The 21761-nt window shown below is 41.1% G+C and overlaps 3 protein-coding genes across 4 annotated transcripts in view; 2 read left to right on the top strand and 1 right to left on the bottom strand.

The window, feature by feature from the left end:
- Positions 1-12759, bottom strand: part of LNX2 (ligand of numb-protein X 2) — an 86048-nt gene extending 73289 nt beyond the window's left edge. The window contains exon 1 of one of the 2 annotated variants that reach the window (XM_036018350.1): positions 12168-12759. The gene's annotated coding sequence lies outside the window, so the exon portion shown is untranslated. Of the gene's footprint in view, positions 1-11706; positions 11970-12167 lie in introns of those variants that run through there. The other variant, XM_028504904.2, reaches the window with a different exon arrangement.
- Positions 12760-13195: 436 nt separating this feature from the next.
- Positions 13196-21761, top strand: part of LOC114490684 (protein POLR1D) — a 42754-nt gene continuing 34188 nt past the window's right edge. Inside the window, exon 1 of the mRNA XM_028504728.2 lies at positions 13196-13311. Coding sequence (XP_028360529.1) covers positions 13286-13311 — 26 coding nt within the window. The 5' untranslated portion in view covers positions 13196-13285. The remainder of the gene's footprint in view (positions 13312-21761) is intronic.
- LOC114490682 (DNA-directed RNA polymerases I and III subunit RPAC2) lies at positions 13198-14752 on the top strand. Its single transcript, XM_028504727.2, has 2 exons — positions 13198-13311; positions 14178-14752. Exons 1-2 carry the CDS (start codon positions 13286-13288, stop codon positions 14551-14553), a joined length of 402 nt encoding a protein of 133 aa, XP_028360528.1. The 5' UTR covers positions 13198-13285; the 3' UTR covers positions 14554-14752.

A 21761-nucleotide genomic window follows, 5' to 3' on the forward strand; every position in this document is an offset into this window, starting at 1 on the left:
AGATTAGAACAACAACAATTTAGAGCCAGAATAACACCCAGAACTGACAGAGAATTTATTTGAATGGAAGTCGGACAGCCAAGAAGTTGAAGTAGACCCGTTCATCCAGACCGGTAGGAGAGGCGGAGAGGAGGAGCCTGGCGGGTGAGGGTCGGCGGAGGTCGGGGAGAACTTGGCGCAAACTCAGTGCGTAAGCCATCCGGGCGCATAAGATTGCAGCGGTGGACCCTGAGTACGCAAGCAGCGGCTAGCGGACCCAGTGAGGCGGCGATTGTGGACCAGGGCAGAGCTCGCAACCCAGGATCCCAGAAAAGGGACTGAGATCCCAGGAGAACGGAACTACCACCGTTGTTCCCTCCTGTCCCCACCCCCGCCCCCACATATAACATCACAATCTAGCGACTGGGATGCCCAGCCCCGGTGAACACCTAAGGCTCCGCACCTCACCCTAACAAGAGTGACCAGACCAGAAAAAAAAAAAGGAGAGACAGGGAGAGACATGTCTCCAACAGAAGAACAGATCAGTCCCCCAGGACTCATCCTTTTGAGCGACCAAGAAATAACCAATCTATCAGATGCACAGTTCAAAATACTGGTGATCAGGAAGCTCACAAAATTGGGTGATTTTAGGCACAAATTAGATGAAAAAATGCAGGTTTCCATAAAAGAGATGAAGGAAGATGCACAGAGAGCCAATAGTGAAGGAAAGGAAACTGGGTCTCAAAACAACAGAGTGGACCAGAAGGAAGAAAGAAACAACCAAGCAGGAAAGCATGAAGAAATAAGAATTAAAAAAAAAAACGAGGAGAAGCTTAGGAGCCTCCAGGACATCTTTAAACATTCCAACATCCGAATTATAGGGGTACCAGAAGGGGAAGGGGAAAAGCAACAGATTGAGCACGTATTTGAACAAATAATAAAGGAGAACTTCCCCATTCTGGCAAAGGAAATAGTCTTCCAAGAAATCCAGGAAGCTCAGAGAGCCCCAAAGAAGTTGGACCCAAAAAGAAACACACCAAGGCACATCATCATTACATTAGCCAAGGTAAAAATGAAGGAGAGAATCCTAGAAGCAGCAAGAGGTAAGGGGACAGTAACCTACAAAGGAGTTCCCATCAGACTGTCAGCTGATTTCTCAAAAGAGACCTTACAGGCAAGAAGGGGCTGGAAAGAAATATTCCAAGTCATGAAAGGCAAAGACCTACATCCCAGATTGCTCTATCCAGCAAAGCTCTCATTTAGAATGGAAGGGCAGATAAAATGCTTCTCAGATAAGGTCAAGTTAAAGGAGTTCATCATCACAAAGCCCTTATTTTATGAAATGTTAAATGGACTTATCTAAGAAAAGAAGATAAAGAAAAAACATGTATAGTAAAAGGACAGCAAACTCACAATTATTAACAACCACACCTAAAGCAAAACCAAAAGAAACTAAGCAAACAACTAGAACAGGAAAAGAACCACAGAAATGGAGATCACATGGAGGATTAGCAACAGGGGAGTGGGAGGAGGAGAGAGGGGGAAAAGGTACAGAGAATAAGTAGCATAGATTGTAGGTTGAAAATAGATAGGGGGAGGGTAAGAATAGTATGGGAAATGTAGAAGCTGAAGAACTTACAAGTATGGACCCATGGACATGACTAAAGGGGGGGATATGGGTGGGAGAGGGTATACAGGGTGGAGGGGAGTGAAGGGGGGAAAATAGGACAACTGTAATAGCATAATCAATAAAATATATTAAAAAAAGAGAAAGTGTTAATACAATATACATTAGTTGAAAGTTGACTTGTTTGAGCCAACTTGATGTTTAAGAAAATAGACTTTATCATCTGTATCCTGCAAAATGGATTTATTAAAAAAATTTTTAGCCCTTTCTGTAAATAGCTACAATAAAAAAAAAATCCAGACTCAGAGAATAAATCCTGAAAAGTGTCTCAATATTATCAATTATATACCATCAAAGGTAGAAAAATTCAAATGTGCTGATAAATGTCCTCTATGTACCTGGAAAAGAATAGGTCAGAGAACCAGAAAAATTACATCTATTTTTAACAAACTCTGAAAATAGTCTACTGACGTATCAATTATCTCATCAATAATGAAAGCATAAAACCTAAAATAAGGGAAATTAATGAGATTAATAAATATTTCATGTGAGTTCTAATTGCTATGGATACTTTGAAAATCTTATTAAATGTCGCTGACAGAATGGTCTTGAAAGAGATGCCCAGCAACTATTGACCACGTGCATTATATATTTAGTAGCAGAGGCAGAGGATGCAATTGCATGCACATCACATATACCTGGCTTCTTCCCAATCATTTTACTTTTTAGCTCCAGCTAGCCCTAGACTATTGATTGCTTCCATATCAGTGTCTCATGACTACAAGAAACAAAAAGGACACAGAAATTTACACTAGAATAAACTATTCAGCACCATTTGAGAACTATTTCCTAGCTTAATCATTACCCTCAATCCTTACAAATTAAAACTATTCTACATATTTCAGATCTTTCTGTCTTGTTTCCACAAGCAAGATGTCAGAAGTATGTTCAAAATATTTTATTTGCCCTGGCTGGCGTGGTTTATTTGGTCGGAGTGTTGTCTCGTATACCAGAAGGTTGCTGGTTCGATTCTGTTAAGGTACATGCCTAAGTTGTAGGTTTGATCCCTGGCCAGGGTGCATGCAGGATGCAACTGGTCGATGTTTCTCTCTCACATCAAAGTTTCTTTCTCTGTCTCCATTTCCCTCTCTTTTGAATGAGAATAAAAAATAAACCTTTAAAAAAGATATACTTTGTTTGTCCCTACTTTATACCATATTAAAAAACTGACCCAAAATGGATTCAAGACCTCAACATAAGACATGAAACTACAAAACTCCTAGAAGAAAAGATGGGGGAAAGCTTTACGACATTGAATTTAGCAAAGATACTACACTAAAAGCACAAGTAACAAAAGCAAAAATAGACAATTGGACTATATCAAACTTAAACTTCACATCCAAGGACACAATCAACGAAGTGCAAAGGGGACCTACAGAATGGGAAAAAACATTTGTAAATAACAAATCTGATAAGGGATTCATATCTAGAATATATAAAGAACTCCTACAAATCAACAACAAAAATCAAATAACCTAATCTCAAAGTAGGCCAGCAACTTAAACAGACATTCTCCAAAGATGATAGACAAATGGCTCACAAGCATGATGAGAAGATGCTTAGTGCAAATTAAAACTATGCAAATTAAATGCACATGCAAATTAAATGATATTACCTCATACCTATTAAGATGGCTACTGCAAAAAAAAACAACAGAAGAAAATTACAAGGTTTTGTAAGAATGTAGAGAAATTGGAACTCTTATGCACTGTTAGTGAGACTATAAAATAGTGCAGCTGCTGTGGACAACAGTAGAGAGGTTCTCAAGAAATTAAAGAAAAAACTACCATGTGATCCAGCAATCCCACTTCCTGATATACAATGGAAAGAATTTAAAGCAGGATCTCAAAATTTCCACACCCATGTTCATAGCAGCACTATTCACAACAGCCATGAGGTGAAAGCAACCCAAATGTTCATGGAGGGGTAAATGCATAAGCAAAATGTATATTCCAATATAATAATACAATGGAACATTATTCAGCCTTGAAAAGGAAAAAAATCCTGCCACAACATGGATAAACCTTGAGACTATCATACTAAATGAAATAAGCCAGACATAAAAAAAGACAAATACTATATGATTTCACTTATATGTCTAAAGTAATCAAATCCACAGAAACAGAAAATGGAAGGGTGATTACCAGGGTTAAGTGGAGGGGAAATGAGGAGTTGTGTTTCATGGGTAGAGTTTTGCAAGATGAAAACATTGTGAAGATTTGTTGCACAACAATGTGAATACATTTAACATTACTGAACAATACACTTAAAAATGGTTAAGATGGTACATTTTGTTACATGTTTTTTACCACCACCACCACAAAAAAAACTGAAGCATGTAAAATATTTTTGTTAAATTATTTTGATAAGATTCCTTCTACTTTATCCACTGAAAATTTAGCATCTGCACTGAGATATGCTATAAGTATAAAAATAAACAGATTTCAAATAGTTAATATAAAGACATCAAATATCTTATTAATAATTTTATACTGACTACATTTAATACATTTTGAATACATTGCTTTAAATAAAATGTTTTGTTATGCTTCAAGAACAGTAGCTTGAGAGGAATGTGGGGTTAATGGAGCTTTGTTTTATAAGGTTTGAGACTAGAGCGTATTTATAGGCTGGAGTGAAAAGGCCAGCAGGGAGAAAAAGGTTAAATACAGAAGGGAGTTAATTAATAAAGCCTTTCCTTCCAAAGCCCAAGAGACTTTGAAGGATCAGATCAAGGTCACATGTGGAAACTTAGCCTTCAACAGATCTGAGGCTGATAAAGTTGAGGAGGGGAGGGAGAGAAATCTAAAACATCAAACCAGATCATCATGAAGTGACCAGATTATCTGCAGACTGTAGAAGCGGGGGTTGGATAAAGGGTCTGTAAATAATGAAAGTTTGGAATAATACATGAGTGATGAAGAACATCCTTATTACAGCCAAGAAGGCCCATATGATCCGGCCCTGTCTACCTCTCAACCTCATCCCAGGCCAATCTCTCCAAGCTCTCTCACCAGTTTCTTCCCCCCCCTCAAAGTGCCACCCATCTCTGACTGCCTCCTTGGAGGAGGGCCTGCCTGTTCAACACCTACTCAGCCAGATACATCTGTTCAAAGACAATCTTCTCAGGGAAGGCTTCAGTGACACGCTGCTCCTCACACAGCACCCTATGCCAGCACTGTCCAAGAGAAATAGAATGTGAGCCACATGTTATTTTAAATGTTCCAGTAGTCATAATTTAAAAATAAAACTACTGAATGAGTTTCAATATTTTATTTAACCTAATATATTGTCATTTCATATACAAACATATTGAGTGTTTTACCTTTGGGGGGTTATCATGTCTTCAAAATCTCATGTGTATTTTTGACTTACAGCACATGGCAGTTAGGACGAGCCACATTTCAGCAGCCACATGGGCTAGTGAGTTGTACTGGACAACACAACCCCACACTATTTCCTCAAAGCACTTACCATATTAATTTGTAACTATAATCTATATATACTAATATTTGATGAGCGTCCATCTCCTCTAGATCATAAGCTCTTCAAGGATGCTCCCACCACTCTTAGTTGACTGTGGGGAATGGAGGAAGGGTTGTCTGAGAGAATTACTTGCACTGAAAAGGGTTCGGCCTTTTAATGGTACTACCAAAGCAACTCAGGGAGAATAGCAGTTAACCAGAGAAGTTTTCCGGCAGGCACAGCACAAAAACAAGCTCAACACAGGCAAAGGTACCAGTGAAGGGAAGACCTCAAGGCCATTAAATGTCAATATGTAACATTAACAGGAGAGGTAACAGGAAGTGGGATGGAACAAAGGACTGGCAAAATGTCTCTGTCAACTGGAAGGGTGCTGTTATATAAAGGGGGGGTATGAGAGATATAGAAGGATAGGAGGCTGTGGTCAGAGAACAAGATATATAATTAGGATATATAATTAAAGATTTCTATTGTGGAAATTTGAGGGAATGTTAAAATACAGTAGAAGTGAAAGTCACTAGAGTTGAGGAGATAAGGTACTAAAAGTCAATTGTATTAGTCACCCTACGGCAAATGCTTAACTCTTTGACTGAATGTCTTTTAAGATTTTTAAGTTTCACAGGGGCAAAGACAATCTTTTGTGTTCCACACAGCCCAGTGCTGATGGCATTGTGGTTGCTTAGGTATTCCTTGAATATAATTACATTGGAAGTCAAAGCTCAAACATTAAAATCATGTGGAAGAAAAGTGGCCATGGGTACAATAAAATAATGGAATAAGTAAGATATATGTGAAGGACTCCAATTGATTTGTTCAATAATTATTTATGCACTTTAATGGAACAGTAGTAAGAATTCTGATAAAGGATTAATTTTTTAGATTGGTGACTAAATTTCAATCCTTCCTAGGCTGACTTTACTTTTATCTATAAAGAAAGTAATGGCCAACAGAGACTTTGAAAGCTTTGTTATAGCCAAGCATATCTTGTTTTACATAAGATATAGGTCCTCATAAATTGGTTATAAAAATTCTTTACAGTGACCCTTTTACATACTTTAGGTAATCTGTTATTTAAAAGAACTCTGAGATTGTGCTTTTAATAAAGAAAAAAATATTGTGCTCCCAGCTAACATGCAGCTGTAGGTAGAAACCCTTCGCTTCCTCAAACAACCAAAAGGAGGATAACAACCAATGTAAAATCAATAAACAACCAAAAGTACCACAAAATCAGACTGCATGGAACTCTAACAACCAAGGAATTAAAGAAACAGCTGAGCCCAAACAGACCAGTAAGGAAGCAGAATGTGTGGGCCGGCTCAGAAAAACCAAGGCGGGATGGCGGACCAGGCTAGCGAGGCTGGCTGCAGGGAGGCAGCAAGCTGTGCGGGGTGGGCAGCCCAGGGCAGGCTGTGCAGGCGAGGCTGACTTAAGGGGAAACTGAGACTTAGGGCTGACTGTGGATTATGGAGGTTGCCGGTAGGAGAAACTCCCAGCTTCACATGAGAGTCCACTGGAAAGTGAGCTAAAGCCAAGCAGGGGAGCTGCACTGTCCCCTCTCTGGCTTCTCTCCCACAGGCAGTGCCCCAGTGCAGCAAGAAGGGTTGCCCTGCCCTTGTGAATACTGAAGGCCCTGCCCCCCCCCCCCCCCCCCCCCCCCCCGCCCCCAACTTATCAGGTGCGCCAAGACAAAGAAATTTGGCCCAAATGAAAGAACTGAGCAAAACCTCACAAAGAGACCTAAGCGGTGAGATAGCCAATCTATCTAGTGGAGAGTTTAAAGCCCTGGTAATCAAAATGCTGACAGAACTGATTGAGCTTGGTTGAAAAATGAAAAAACAAATGAAGGATACCCAAAATGAAATAAAGCAAAATATTCAGGGAACCAATACTGCCAGGAAGGAAACCAGGACTCAAAGCAACAATTTGGAACAAAAGAAAAAATAAACATCCAACCAGAACAAAATGAAAAAACAAGAATTCAAAAAAGTTAAGAGGGTCTTACAAACCTCTGGGACAACCTGAAACATTCCAATATCCACATTATAGGGGTGCCAGAAGAAGAACAACAGCAAGAAATTGAAAATTTATGTGCAAAAATAATGAAGGAGAACTTCCCCTATCTGGCGAAGGAAATAGACTTCCAGGAAGCCCAGAGAGTCCCAAAGAAGTTGGACCCAAAAGGAACACACTGAGGCACATATTCATTAAGTTACTCAAATTTAAATATAAAGAAAGAATTCTAAAACAAGCAAGAGAAAAGGAGAGAGCTACCTACAAAGGAATCCCCATAGGGCTATCAGCTGATTTCTCAAAAGAAATCTTACAGGCAAGAAGGGGCTGGAAAGAAGTATTCAAAGTCATGAAAGGCAAGGACCTACATTCAAGATTACTCTATCCAGCAAAGCTTTCATTTAGAATGGAAGGGCAGATAAAGTGCTTCCCAGAGAAGGTCAAGTTAAAGGAGTTTATCATCACCAAGCCATTACTATGTGAAATGTTAAAGGAACTTATGTAAGAAAAAGAAGATAAAAATATGAACAGTAAAATGACAACAAACTCACAACTATCAACAAATGATCCTAAAAGACAAACAACACAAACAAAAACTAACAAACAACTAGAACAGGAACGGAATCAGAAATGGACATCACATGGAGGAATTTCGTTGGGGAGAGGGAAGGGAGGACTAGGGGGGGAAAGGTACAGGGAAGAAGCATAATTAGTAGGCATAAAATAGATGGGGAGAGATAAAAATGGTATAGGAAACAGAGGACTCAGAGAACTTATATGTATAACTCATGGGCATGAACTAAGGGAGGGGAAATGCTGGAGGGTTGGAGGGGATAAGAGGGGGAAAAATTGGGAAACTAATAGCATAATCTATAAAAAATACTTAAAAATAAAAAAAATAAATCTCAAAAAAAGGAAAAAAGAAAACTCCATTTGTTTTACATATGACGGTGGTTATGTTTTCAGGTGGACACCCCTGTTTACAGTACACTTATATATATAAGCACACATGTATACTACATATTACACTTGTATATGTAGTGTATATAGTTATACTTTCACTTGTCTGTTACCTATGTTCTACATTTGTTTCTACTTCTCATATCTCTTACCCAGTCCAATTTTGAGTGAAAAATCATTTTCCACCACATAATTTCTCTACTGATGGATTATTACTGTCAGAAATAATAGTCCTAAATCTTGAGCCTGGAAAGATAAAGGTATGAGATATGCTTAAGCCTCTCTGCCACAATACTTCTGCTCCTTTCTTTTCAGCTTTTCTTACCAACACTTCAGAGAATCCACTCTGGAGTATTGCTAATACCCAAGAGAGGACAAAGGTTTGATGCAAGTATTGTCAGTTCCACTTTGCAGGAAGCAATGTCCCTATACAAGTCTGTTCCTCCCTACCACCCCATGATATACATATATAGTTGTACATGTAAACATATATACACACATATGTTACACAAACACACACACATACACACTTCTTTTTATCAATCAATACTGCTTCCTAAGTAGAGTGGAACCTATGAAATAAGACCTATGATTCTTCTAGAAACCTTGTTGGATTTCAATATAGAAAGATGGGGCTGGAGTGAACTTTCACCCCATATGCAGGGAAAAGTTACCATAAATGGCTCTGCATAATAAAATTTAAAAAATGATCTGGATGGGGAGGGGCACGCAAAAAGGAGAGAAGGAGGAAAGGGGGAAGGGCACAGAACCAACGAGATTATATGAGCCTGGAGTTCCCTGTGATGGTGGCAAAAATGCATTTAAAGATAGAGATGCCTAATATTCAACATCAACACTCCTGGCACTGCTATAGCATAAACCTCGCCTCTGCCTCCTCTTACCCCAAAACCTCCATAAAATTTGCCACATCCACGAATACTTGTGAACTATTTAATAGTTCACCTAGGTTTAGGTGAACTATTTTTTTCTTTCCATTCTTTCCTAGTTCCTGTTGCACATATCTATCCAACAACTTCATCACAGACATCTCAATCATCCATTAGCATCTTACTGGGTTGGTCCAAAGCTAGTTTATCTTCCCTTCCTGGCTCCTACCATCAACTGTTTTTAACTACTCCTTTTCATATCTTCTAACATTCCACTAGCTCACTAATGTCATCACTAAAGGAACAACTAATATTTATTGAGCACTCGTCATGTGCTGGGTACTCTGCCAAAAGCATTACATGCATAATTTCACTTGATCCTCAAACCCTACTAGACAGGTTCTATGCTTACTTCCTAAACGTTAGGAAACAAAATCTCAGTCAGGATAGTAATTCTAAGGGTAAGTGACAAAAGTTAACCCCTGTTCTGATTCCACAGAAAGCTTAACCAGTACACTCCAATACCTCCAGTCATATCGAGTAACTTATCTAGCCCAACCAATTATACCTCCTAAATGCCCCATCATTTGTACTTCTACTGCCTTCACACAGGATAACAACTTGTATCTATCAGTTCCTTACCATGTGCCAAGTGTTATTCTATGTATACATGTTTTTCCAAGTTTCATCCCCCAAACCCTCTGAAATGAAGAACCTAAGGAAAAAAGAGGTTACACGGGGAGTGAGAGGGCCAGATTCAAACCCAGACACTGTGCACTGAAAATCCCTGAGCACATGCTACCTATAGCTAACAGTGCCTACTTTAGTCTCCGCACCTCCCACCTGGATGCCACCACCCTCCAGACTGCTGTAGATACTTTTTTGGAACACTGATGACACCATGACATTCTCCTGATTAAAATAAAGTCCAATTTTCTTAATTTGGCAGACAAAATCCTTCATGTTTCTGTTCAAGTCACTTCAACAAATATTTAAGTGCCTACTATAAGCAAGATAAAGTGCTAAGTGCTCTGAAATGAGTGATACTCCAGCCCCCAACAACTACTCCAACCCCAGACACTGCGTGCTTTAGCCAGAGTAAATATATGCAGATCTCAATGCAATACCCTACATGTTAGTCTCTCTGCTCCAAATGCACCTGGCAAAACCCCACCCCAATCTGAAGAGGCAGTGCCTATGTGAGGCCTTCCCTAACAAACTCCAGGCAGAAAGGCTCCCTCTCTTAAGTTCCCACAGCACTTGGCTCAAATTACTTTCAGAGAGCCAGTGAAATAGAAGTTATGGATCAGCTTCCAAATGAGACTATAACAACTTAGGCAAAAGCTACTCCTGCCATCAATGTCTGGCATGCAGCAGGTACTCTACCACTTGCTGAATGAATAAATAATGAAAAATACCTAACTTGATGAGGAAAGGAGAGAAACAAGATACAGAATTAGGAATGTTAATGCACAAGTGGGTCAAATTAAAAGTAGTGTTTTTCTGCTTTGGTTCTGATTTGGCCTACATTTTACCCCTAGGGAAAAACTCACATGTGTGACTTGGACAAACTAAAAAGGCAAAACTTTGTTATTCATTGCCTAACAAAGCTTTGACAGACCAAAAAGGATATTAGATCAAAGTCCATTTTCAAAAGGGGTATGGAGATGCGAATCAAATCTATCAAAATAAATAAAATTAAATGACTGAGGTCCAAGTTCACTAGTGCTGCATCACAGTACATGCCAAGAAAAATATCATCTGCCTTGAGACAAAGGCCAATTTACAAATAAGTACTACTGCTGCAAGAATGAGAAATTTTTAAAGTGCAGGCAGTTCCCGTACACTGGAGTTCACCATTGCTTTTCACTCAACTTCGTTTCTGGTTTCTGTGCAGAAACATCTATACAGTTTAGCCCAGCCCGTGCATGAGTGTACAGTAGTTCCTGGCCAATACGGATGTATTGATTCATAGCCTTAGATGTAAACTTAAATGTCAGAAGAAACACTACATATAAGTCAAAAGTCCTTCGCCTAAAACATGGCATAAAGCTTTCTTTGCAAAGCGAGCGATGTATTTCCTAAACGGTGCTTTGTTTGCGACTGCTTTCAAATCAATGTACTTATTTTGATATCTCCCTCTCCCCGCCCCCCCCCCCCCCCCGAAGATGTCAAATCTCTCTCCCACTCTCTCTAGTCTAAAGGGTAAGGTGAGATTTATGGGCAACAGGCTGGGTTGGAGGGTATGGTCTCTCCCCATTCCTTTCCAGGGGAACAAGACCCGATGTAAGGCAGCTAGTACCACACTCACTCAGGACAACATACACGCAGGAAATAACTCAATCCCACCTCTCCCCTCCCTAAAAAAGCAAAGACTCAGATCAGCAACACCGTCGCCAGAATCAAATGCTAACCAGTCGGGGGCCGCCTGGCTGTCCCCGGCGCCTGCGGGACGGCAGACACTGGGAGCAGGGCAGCGAATCTCCTCCATTCCTGGACCAGGGCAGCCAGCTCCACACCTGGTCCGCGTCCCCCGCAGCCGGGACCAGGGAGGAGAACAGCCACAGAGAACTGCCGTGGCGCCCCTTTGGCTGCCTCCTGGGTACACCGCTGCCCCGCACCCCACCGACGCCCGCACCTGAGGCGGCTGCCGGGGACCGGGCGGGAGGGAGCGAAGCTAGGCGGGCCAAAGTTACTCACTGGGAAAAGCGCGGCTGTCCCGGGCGCGCAGCCGCTCCCGGAGCCGCAGCCCAGCGCCAGCTCCGCTCTCCTCGGCCCGCAGAGGGAGCCGGGAGCGAGGCGGCCTCCGCTAAGTCGGGAATCGGGGCTGCTAGCGCGGCGTCTGCTGCTGCTGCGTCCGCCGCCGCCGCCGCTGCAGATTTCCTGGCAAGAAGCAAAGTCTGGCCAAGACTTCACTTCTCAACCGCCCCTGCTGTCTTCCCGGGGGCAAGCGCCGGGGCCCAGCCACCCAATCCAACACGCACCTGGACCAATTGGTGGCAGAATAGATGGAGGAGGGGGCGGAACAGAACAGACCCACCAATCCTAGGGCTTAAGGGGCGGGTCAGCCGGGGCCGTCACTCCCGGGTTAGAGTGAGCCCACTACACCCCGAACCGCCTGCCCTCCCCCCACCCGCTTTCCGCGGGGTTCTTCGGCTTACCTCGCAGAAGACAGGCTCAGGAAGTGTCTCTGCTCTCCGGGTCTTCGGCCGCGAGGTGCATGGAACAGCGGGGGAAAGCAGGGAATCTCTAGGGGGCTCAGGGAAGAACAGGTGGCACAGGAAAGTAAAAGTGTGGGTGTGCTGGGCGACAGGACAGCTGGGGTAGGGAGGTAGGGACAGGGGTTGGCCAAGAGGAGAAAGATGAGGAGAGCAGAAGAGCGAGGATGGAAAGACTATTAGCGAGGGGACGGAGAGAGAGGAGAGGTATGCCGGAAGAAGGGACTGAGAGCGAGTCTAGGGAAAGGTTGCCGAGGCGGGGCAGGGCACCTGAGAACAAAGGTGAGGGAAGTTCCGCAGGTGAGGAGGTTGAAGAAGCTAAAAGGGTAAAGGGAAAAGGAAGTCCGAAGAGAGGAAGGACGTACCACAAGGGTAGAAAAGATCCTAGGAGAAAAACGATGGGAGAGAAAAGTTTCCTTCCAAACTCTCACTGTTCCCTCAAATGACCAAGACTTAAAAATCGTCTTAAACCCATTCTATTCTATTGTGAAATTCATCAAGGTGTATGTATTAACTATAGATTAAACCTATAGTCCCATGAAAGCCCCTCCCCCCAAAGGCTGGGGTCCTGTGTAGGAGTAACACCGTCCCCCGCAGGTCTAGCAGCAGTTAAGTCAAAAAGGAGCCGGACTTGGGCCCTAAGAAGATTATTTGGGAGAGCCAGGTAGTTCCCACCCCCTTCGCCTACACCTGGAGAAAGGTGCCCAGGGCTGAGCTCCGGCGCCCACAGGCTCGTCTCTGCCTTGGGGCTGGGGCTGGAGCCCAGTTCCACCTCTCCCCGCTAGCTCCCAAGGCGGACCTACTCCAGAAGCGCCAGGTGTAGCCGCTCTGGCCTGGTTACCGCCCTCTTCCCGCTGGGGGCGGGGCCTCAGGGCGGAGCCTCCGAGTCTCGCCCAGTGGATGGGCCCTGTGGCGCCGCTGTGACTCCTCCTCCCTCCTTCCGTCCTCCGCCCCTTCCGTCAGTGGTTCCTTCCTTCCTCTTTGGCTCGCATGGTTCGCGTGATGGGGCTGAGCCTTCCGTCCGTCAGCACCACCTGAGGATTCCGGAAACCGCCCCCGCGATGGAAGAGGACCAGGAGTTGGAGAGGTAACGTCCGAGGAGGCGGGCGGGAGGAATGGGCCGCGCTCTGCACCGGCACTAGCGGCGGAGGGGGGGTCCGCGGCCGGCCGGGGCCTTAGCCTCTGCCGCATCCCGGCCTGACTGGGAGTGCGGGGGACTAGAGAGACATGGGCATCTGGGAGGGAGAGGGGCCTCCGCTTGGGAAAAGAGGGTAGGAAACTGGGGTGTGTTTGAATAGAGACGCTCTGGGAAGAAGATAAGTTGTTGAGAAACCCCCAAACTGCCAATCCCCAATTAGAACAAGAGTAAATCTAGCAAACGTGTGAAATCACGCCCCAGGCCACTGTCCCCAAGTGATAGTATTTGTGTATTCAGTCAGGCCTAAGGCCCTGTAACTGTGGCCCAAGTCCCTCGTCTGTGCTCTGAGTTATCTTTTCTCCCTCCTGCTGACTCGACTCTTCTCGATCGAACTAGTTTCCTTACCTCCTTCAAAAGGGCCTGCACGTTGATCATGTGTAGTCTGCAATCTTACAATAATCTGTTTATGCCTTCCAACTCCCTTTTCTTCCTCTAGCTGGGCCACCCTATTCTGATCCTATCCTTTCTTGTGATTTTATCAAAAGAATATTTTAGCAAACATTTAAGTTTGTGTTTTAAAGAGACTCCCCTGTAGGCATGTGGATGGTCAGATGGAGTAGGGAGAAACTGGAGGTTAGTTAGGGGTTTATTGGTAGAATATGCGGAGGCAGGAAAATAAGGGGCTAATGCTAATAATTCTGTGTGATTGGAGTGCATTAGAGTATGAATGTGTAACAATTGTGATATAGTAAATTAAAAAGGCTAGTAATAAAATATTCAGTATAATCTCATTTTTATAAAAAATATGTGTGTAGAAAAATGTCTGGATTGAAGACTTCAATGGCTGAAGGCGAGAGGAAGACAGCCCTGGAAATGGTCCAGGCAGCTGGAACAGATAGACACTGTGTGACATTTGTTTTGCACGAGGAGGACCATACTCTAGGAAATTCTCTTCGGTACATGATCATGAAGAACCCGGAAGTGGAATTTTGTGGTTACACTACAACCCATCCTTCAGAGAGTAAAATTAATTTACGCATTCAGACTCGAGGAGCTCTTCCAGCTGTTGAGCCATTTCAGAGAGGCCTGAATGAGCTCATGAATGTCTGCCAACATGTGCTTGACAAGTTTGAGGCCAGCATAAAGGAATATAAGGACCAGAAAGCAAGCAGAAGTGAATCCACATTCTAGTCCCTTGTGCATCATACAGGGAGGAACATCCTCTAACATATTTTCTTCGTGATCTTGCAAAACCCAGAAGGAAGTAGAAGTTTGATTGCAACATGATCTGTCCCTCAGAAAGGTGTGATACTATCTTATCACCATCACAGTTGTTAGATTCCCTGCCATAACCTTTGTATCCTTCTAATAAATTCCCTCTTTAAACTAATTTGAGTGGTTTCTGTTCCTTGGTCCTCGTGGTTGACTAGGGGTATTAGCATTTTTTTAAACTTTAATTGAGCCAGCATTGAAAGAGAGGAAACTATGAGAAAAGCAGGGGACTTTTATTAAGGGAATTAAAAAGAAATGTGCATTCATGGCTGTGACTGGGGAAGAGGAAGACATGCAACAGAGCATGAGTACAGATACTATGGGTGTTTTTTTTTAAGGGAAAACAGGAAAGAAAGATGGGAGTTGGGGGGAAGGACTTGTCCTCTTGCTACATGTTTTTTATCCTTTGCTGTGATTGGTCATTGGGCAAGGGTGGGGATTAATTTGAAAGAATTGTGAGAATTCTGGTTTCACATGAGAATTTTAGGTAATATCAGGCTCCATCTTTTTTTTTTAAATTTATTTATTTTTAGAGAGGGAAGGGAGAGGGGTGAGAGAGGGAGAGAGACAGAGAAGAGAGAAACATCACTGTGTGGTTGCTGGGGGCCGTGGCCTGCAACCCAGGCATGTGCCCTGACTGGGAATCGAACCTGCAGTACTTCGGTTCGCAGCCCGAGCTCAATCCACTGAGCTACGCCAGCCAGGGGGCTCCATCTTTTTGATAATTATAGGATAGCTATCAGTTTACTGCTTTAATTTCAGGACACTAATAAAATATTTAGTTAGAAATGACCTAAGTAGGTCAAGAGAGTTTAATTATATTAGAGAAGAAGATTACTGGGATGGCCAGATTACCTTTTCAGTCCTTAGGTGGATATCTAAGTATAGTCCAGGGTTACATAAAAGAAGCAGTATTTGAGAGAAAGTAAGGACAGGGAGAAAGAAAATTCAATGTGGGGAAAAGGATTTTTTTTTTTTTTAAAACTTAAGGTAGTGAATCACGTGTAAGAGCTGTCCTACTTACCTCTTAAATGTTGTCTCATATCTGTCCTCCACCTTGACTCTTAATTCACCTTAAATATCTGTCAACCTGTGAACTTGAGCACTCCACACTCCAGTACTCAGGCTTTGGGGTTATATTTATGTTAGTCCCTCTTTCTGGAGTACTCTTAACCTCTGCCATACTGTGGTGTAGGTAAGAACTTAACATGTTAGACTCTTCATACTAGTTTGCGTACTTACCTGTGCTTTCATTATAGTCTTTCCTAGTCTTGGATTTACTATGTGATTGTTAGTACTTACATTGCCTACCATTTTACTTAGTTGCAGCGCAGTGCCTGATATGTAGTGAACTCATATCAGACCTCTTCTACTAGCCTGCCATGGAGCTTGCATTTCCTACATGCAGTCAGTTTCTTCAGGTAGCTACAGTTCTGCATTTATTGAGCAGCTGGCATATAACAGGCCCCAAGATAGATTTGCTAGTGGACGAGACACAGGTCTTGTTCTCATGGAGCATATGTGATAAAAGGAGTGGAATTTTTAAAAGTTGTATCAGTGTGGGACTAAATATATGGTAGAAAACATGAGAGGAGAATCTGCTTTAGATATGGAAGTCAGGGAATATCTTCCAGACATTATAGAAGAGAAGGAGCTAGTTCTGCAAAAAGGAGAAAAAAAGTTTTCTGGGGGAATAGTATGTGCAAAGGTCCTGAAGCAGAAAATGGGTGATTTGGGGAATTAAATGTATTGAAAGAAGATTTGTATATCTGTAGCATGGATTCAATGGGAAGAAGAGCTGGAGTGGTACGGAGCTGGGTTTTATGTACAATGGTAATGGCATCTGAATACTTTGATTATAGTGTGGGGAAATTAATTTGTAGAGAGGCCAGTGTAAAAGCAGAAACTCAAGAGGTGGCACAGCCTGGAAGGGCAGTAAGCTAGTAATGGAGAAAAGAGGGTGGATTTGGGATGTATTTTTAAACCAAATTTGTACAGAATTGGTAGACCTCAGGAATTTGATGTGGAAGGTGAGGAAACAGAACGATGACTTCTACCTAGGTTTGAGGCCAAATGACTGAAATGGGAAGCTTAAGAGGGAAAATAGGTTGGAAGATGGAGGTGACTGAACTCAAAAGTTCCATCCTGAACATGGTAGATAGTAGATAGGTGAGTTGGAAGCCATGAAAGAGATCTAACGAAGCTAGAGATTAACTTAGTTAGTTCTTGCGTAAAGGTGATGTAAATCCATAAAAGTTCAAGTGTGGGAAATAAGTGGGCCCAACACCAAGCCTTATTCATGCCTAGTGTTTAAAGTTTGGGTTAAAAAAGTAGCAACCAGTCAGATAGTAGGAAGTCCTGTAGAAAGTAGAGTTGTGGAAGCCAGGGCTCTCAGAGAAGGAGAGTGATGTTGAATGAGTTGAACATAAGGATTGAAAAATATTAATTGGATTTAGCAGGAATGTTGTTAGGCAGTAGGCAGCATTAATTTAGTGCCTACAGTTACACATTAACAGTCACTTTACAGAAGAATGACTTTATTTGGGTTTTTCAGTAAAGAAGAAACAATGTCCAATGTGGGACATTGGAGAGCTAAATTTAAATGACAGCAGGGATGAGGAAAGATCAAAGTCATGGGGCAAGCATAGAGAGCATTTTCCTAGAGTGATAGAAAAGATTCTGGAAAACCAGTGAAGATGTAGGAAAGTCCTTAAGGGGTAAGTGGGAAATGATCAAAAAATTCTTTGTCTTTTCTAAAATTTTGCTTATGAGTAGTCCTGTGGGGATGATAAATAGAATTATGTTGAATTTTAATGCCTCTGAATAAAGACTTGTCAGGAAATGAAAGCAAAGTTCAATTAGTAGATGTAGAACTATGGAATGATGATAGTTAGTAGGCTGAAGTGATCAATGACAGTGCCCAGTGGTGACCACTGGCTGCATCTCATGGCTTCATTGCTCCTAAAAGGATTTATTGTCATTGATCATGTGACATACTGGCTTGAAACTGTTTAGGGTTGTCATAAAATCACAGGTTCATATAAAACACCTGAGGGCAAATAGGTGAAAAGAAAAAGAAAAACTGAGGGTAAGGCAGGCAGAATAACAAAGAGTTGTGTATATGTGGGGGGAATCTGCATAAAATTGGCAAGGACCTGAGAGAAGGCTGAATTTGTCTATGAAAGGATGGAAATATGAATAATATCAATCTAAACTGAAAATAACTTGATCAGTATCTCTAATTTGCTAATAGCATTTTACTCTAAATAAACTAATATTAATGATTCAAGATCAGAAATTCTGTTTAGCTATAAAGTACTATGCCTTTTAAGGAACCAGTTATTAAATTAAATGATTACCTACCATAGGCTTTTTATATATAATCATTTGAGAGCTCATCTAGCATTTTCTATTTTCAAAGCATTTTATGAACTATTTATAAATTGCATATAGCTATAACATCTAAATGCTCTAATTAATTGGTGTAACACACAGGTGCCTACAAAATCTCTGTAGAGATAAAAAGGTGTATATATAAAAAGTCCATTCAGTACATTCTGACCCAGAGTATCTTACATTTCAGGAAATAGGAGAGCATATCAAGTTCTATGACCCACAATTCCCCAGCCTTCTTTTTGTTTCCCTTAAACATGTTATTAAAATTGTAGCTAGTCTCCAGATCACTAGACAAAAGTCATCATTTGTGGTTGGTTAGCATAATTTTAAAATTAAAGACGATCTTTGTAAAATCCTTCCAACAGGGCTCCTACGAAGTTTACCTGAGTCCACTAGTCTGCTTTCAAATACTTACAAAGATCCCAAATTTAGCTCTTTGAGCTCATTTTAATGTTGGTTTTTCTTTTGCTATTTTGAAACTTTATACTGTGCCAGTAGGGTTAATGTGCTGTCTATATTTTTTTCCATAATGAAATTTCTTCCAAACCTACATTATTAGATCTCTATACAACAAATAGGTACATAGTAGTAGCACAGTCCTGAGAAATGGTAGAGAAAAGAATATAAAATGGGTCTGTCCTAAAAAGTCTTACGTGGTTTTGGAGAGAGAAGACAGGTTATACACATGAAAAAAAATGCATTTATGATGAACTACTGTAATGTTCAGTGTAGAGTATTAGGTGCTAAACACAGAATAGTGTCTCACTGAGAGACATTATTGAAGCAAAGATTGATTCATGACTAGCCCTCTGCCACCACTGTGCTAGGCACTGGAAATAGCGAACAAAACAGGCATAGCCTGCTTTCTAGTAATTCATGGTGTGTTGAAGTTGGCAGACTTGTAAAATAGTGTTCCAGGATAAATGGTTTACTCTTTCCCAGTGTCAAGGAGCCATTTAAAATTCTTGAGCTGCGAAATTCCATAAAGATTTTGTGTTTTGTTTTGTTTTTTTTGTCCCATGCCTTGTGCAGAATGGATGAGTGCAAGGAAGCATTGGGAGACAGCAGTGAATTAGGGGGCATTTGTAATAGTCCAAGAGTAATGTCAGGAGGCAGAGTTGCAGAAATGGAGGTAAAAGGATGAATACCAAAAAAAAAGACTAAAAAAGAATTTAAATGACTTTGAGACAGATTCTGTATAGGGGTAAAGGTAATGAAATGGTTGAAAATGGCCCAATACAAATATCTTTGACCTCTGTTTCCCTACCATCCCCTCAAAACCAAAACCAGAATAGCAGGATTTACTATCTCCACCCCAACCTCTCCTTGCTAATGGGAGCCAGAGAGTGCAGCCACCTTTACTTAGCTCATTTCCCCACCCATGTCAGAAGAATTCACATATTAGATAATGACATGAATCCAGGGCTTCAGATGTGAAAGTTAGAGATGGGAAGAAGCAGTCAGGGCAGTAAGCTGACTGACTTTTATGACTATCTGCTTTCACCAACTTGCTCTCCTCATTCATTTTTTCATTCATTCATTCCATAAATAATGTTGAGCCATACCATATTGAGATACATTTTGAGATACAGCATACATATGGTATGTACCAAACATACCATATTGAGACACATTTTGAGATACAGCAAAACAAGTTGCCCACATGCAGTTTATTTTCTAATGGCAGAGATAAAAAAGAAATGTATAAATATATAATGTAATTTAAGGTAATGGTATAAATGGGAAGTAAAAGAATGATGAGGGTGAGAAGGTATTGAGACATTGAGTAGTTAAGAAAGGCCTCTCTGAAAAGGTGGCATTTGAACAGAGGAATAACAGAGAGACCAAGAATAAAGGAGCACCTGCCCAGAATTTTCTAAAACATAAACCTAGATTATTTAGCATAGAAAAAACAAAATTACGAAACTTTTTAAAGGAATAAACTTTCAGCATTGTGTATGGGTGGTTTTATTAGTACCTAGATTTCTATCACTTTTTAATCTTATGTTTTCACCTAATAATTATAAAAAGGAATATTGAGTTTCTGTGTGAGACACTAGGATATTGTAGGAGCTTTGGATTGGCTAATATACACATGTATTAGGGTAGTTGAGTTTATTTTAACTGGCGCTTTTTTTGTGTGTATTCTTGAGAAAAGTATTATCTTTCTTAGAAGCAGAAGTTGATGTGCTTGGGATCCTGCACATCTTTTCAGGCTAAATAACTGCTCCTGTAGTATAGGAGCTAAGAGGTTGCTCTATTAAAATCACATTGCTTGGGTCTTGGCCTTAGACTTTTTAGCTCTATGTCCTTGGACATGCTGTTTGACCTCTTTGTGTCTCAGTTTCTTCATCTGTAAGATTGAGATAACAATAATACCACGTAGGGAAGCTATGCCTATTAATTTAGAAAATATATTCAAAGTGCTTAGGCTATTATCTTTCCCATGTGCTCTCAATCAGTGTTAGCTATTGTTATTAATGTCATTAACTGTGTCACACAAGCTGGTTTTGTTTATTTTCTTCTAGGTGAAAACTTGAAAACAAAAAAAAACTTTAGTAACCTTTATTATTTTTGTTATATCTAGCCCAAGCAGCAGAATATAAATTTGTGGACCCCAGTATGGAATGTTATCAGTATGCCAAGGTCATTGCTTTTAAGATAGTTTAAAATAGCATTCCTATTAATAGGATCTAGATAAAAATCAAAGGTAAATAGAGTGGGTTTCTCATCTTCACAAAAATTAATATTCTGATGGAACATTTATATTCTTGAGCTTTAAGGCAAAGGGTAAGCAGGAAGGAAAAGCAAGTTCTATAGCAAATGGGTACCTGGTTTGGTGCCAAAATATCTGAATATTGCTTTGATTGGTGTGGCTCAGTTGGTTGGGTGTTGTCCTGAAAAGCGATTCCCCATCAGGGCACATACCTGGGTTGTTGGTTTGGTCCCCATTTGGGGTGTGTACCAGAGGGAACTAATGGATGTTTTTCTCTAATAGTGATGTTTTTCTCCCTCTCTTTCTCCCTCCCTTCCCCTCTCTCTAAAACTAAGTAAATAAATAAAAACAAAATATCTGAATATTGGTAGGAAGCCAGGACTTATGCTAGGTCAGCTAAGCATAAAATTGCATAAAATATATTTGTTGATAATTTTATCTAATCATACTAATATATTTGTTATACAAGGCACTTAAAATATGTCCAAAAGAAAAGCTACCTGTTTTCTAAATTTACCATGCTAACCTGGATCAGACCTCAGAAAAATTGTATGTAATGCCTCAAACAATGCTATTAAAAGGGTTCCAAGAGAAAATCAAACTGCTGGGAGCATCTAATCAGACAGACTGAACCACCAAGTGGCTTAAACAACAGTTTGAGTGTTGTTTGTTTTCTTTTTCAAGGGTGAAAGAGGCTTTTTGTTTAAGGGCTTCTCAAGACAATACTGTGTGGAGGTGAAGGGTAAGGACTCAAGTCAGAGGGCCTGTCTCCCACATTCCTAACTTGTGAGTGTGGGAGAGTGACTTAACCTTTATAAGCCTCAGTTTCCTTATCTGTAAAATTGGACTAATAGAAATACCTACTTTGTAGGGTTATTGTGAAGACTAAGTGAAATAAAGCACTTAGGACAATGCCTAGTATTGTATATTTAAATGCACAAATATTAGCTGTTGCTATTATTGTTGTTACGATATATTGATTATTGTTTAAGCCAATTAATGGTGGTTGGAATTG

This window comes from Phyllostomus discolor, chromosome 2 (assembly GCF_004126475.2).
Source record: "Phyllostomus discolor isolate MPI-MPIP mPhyDis1 chromosome 2, mPhyDis1.pri.v3, whole genome shotgun sequence".
Taxonomy (NCBI): domain Eukaryota; kingdom Metazoa; phylum Chordata; class Mammalia; order Chiroptera; family Phyllostomidae; genus Phyllostomus; species Phyllostomus discolor.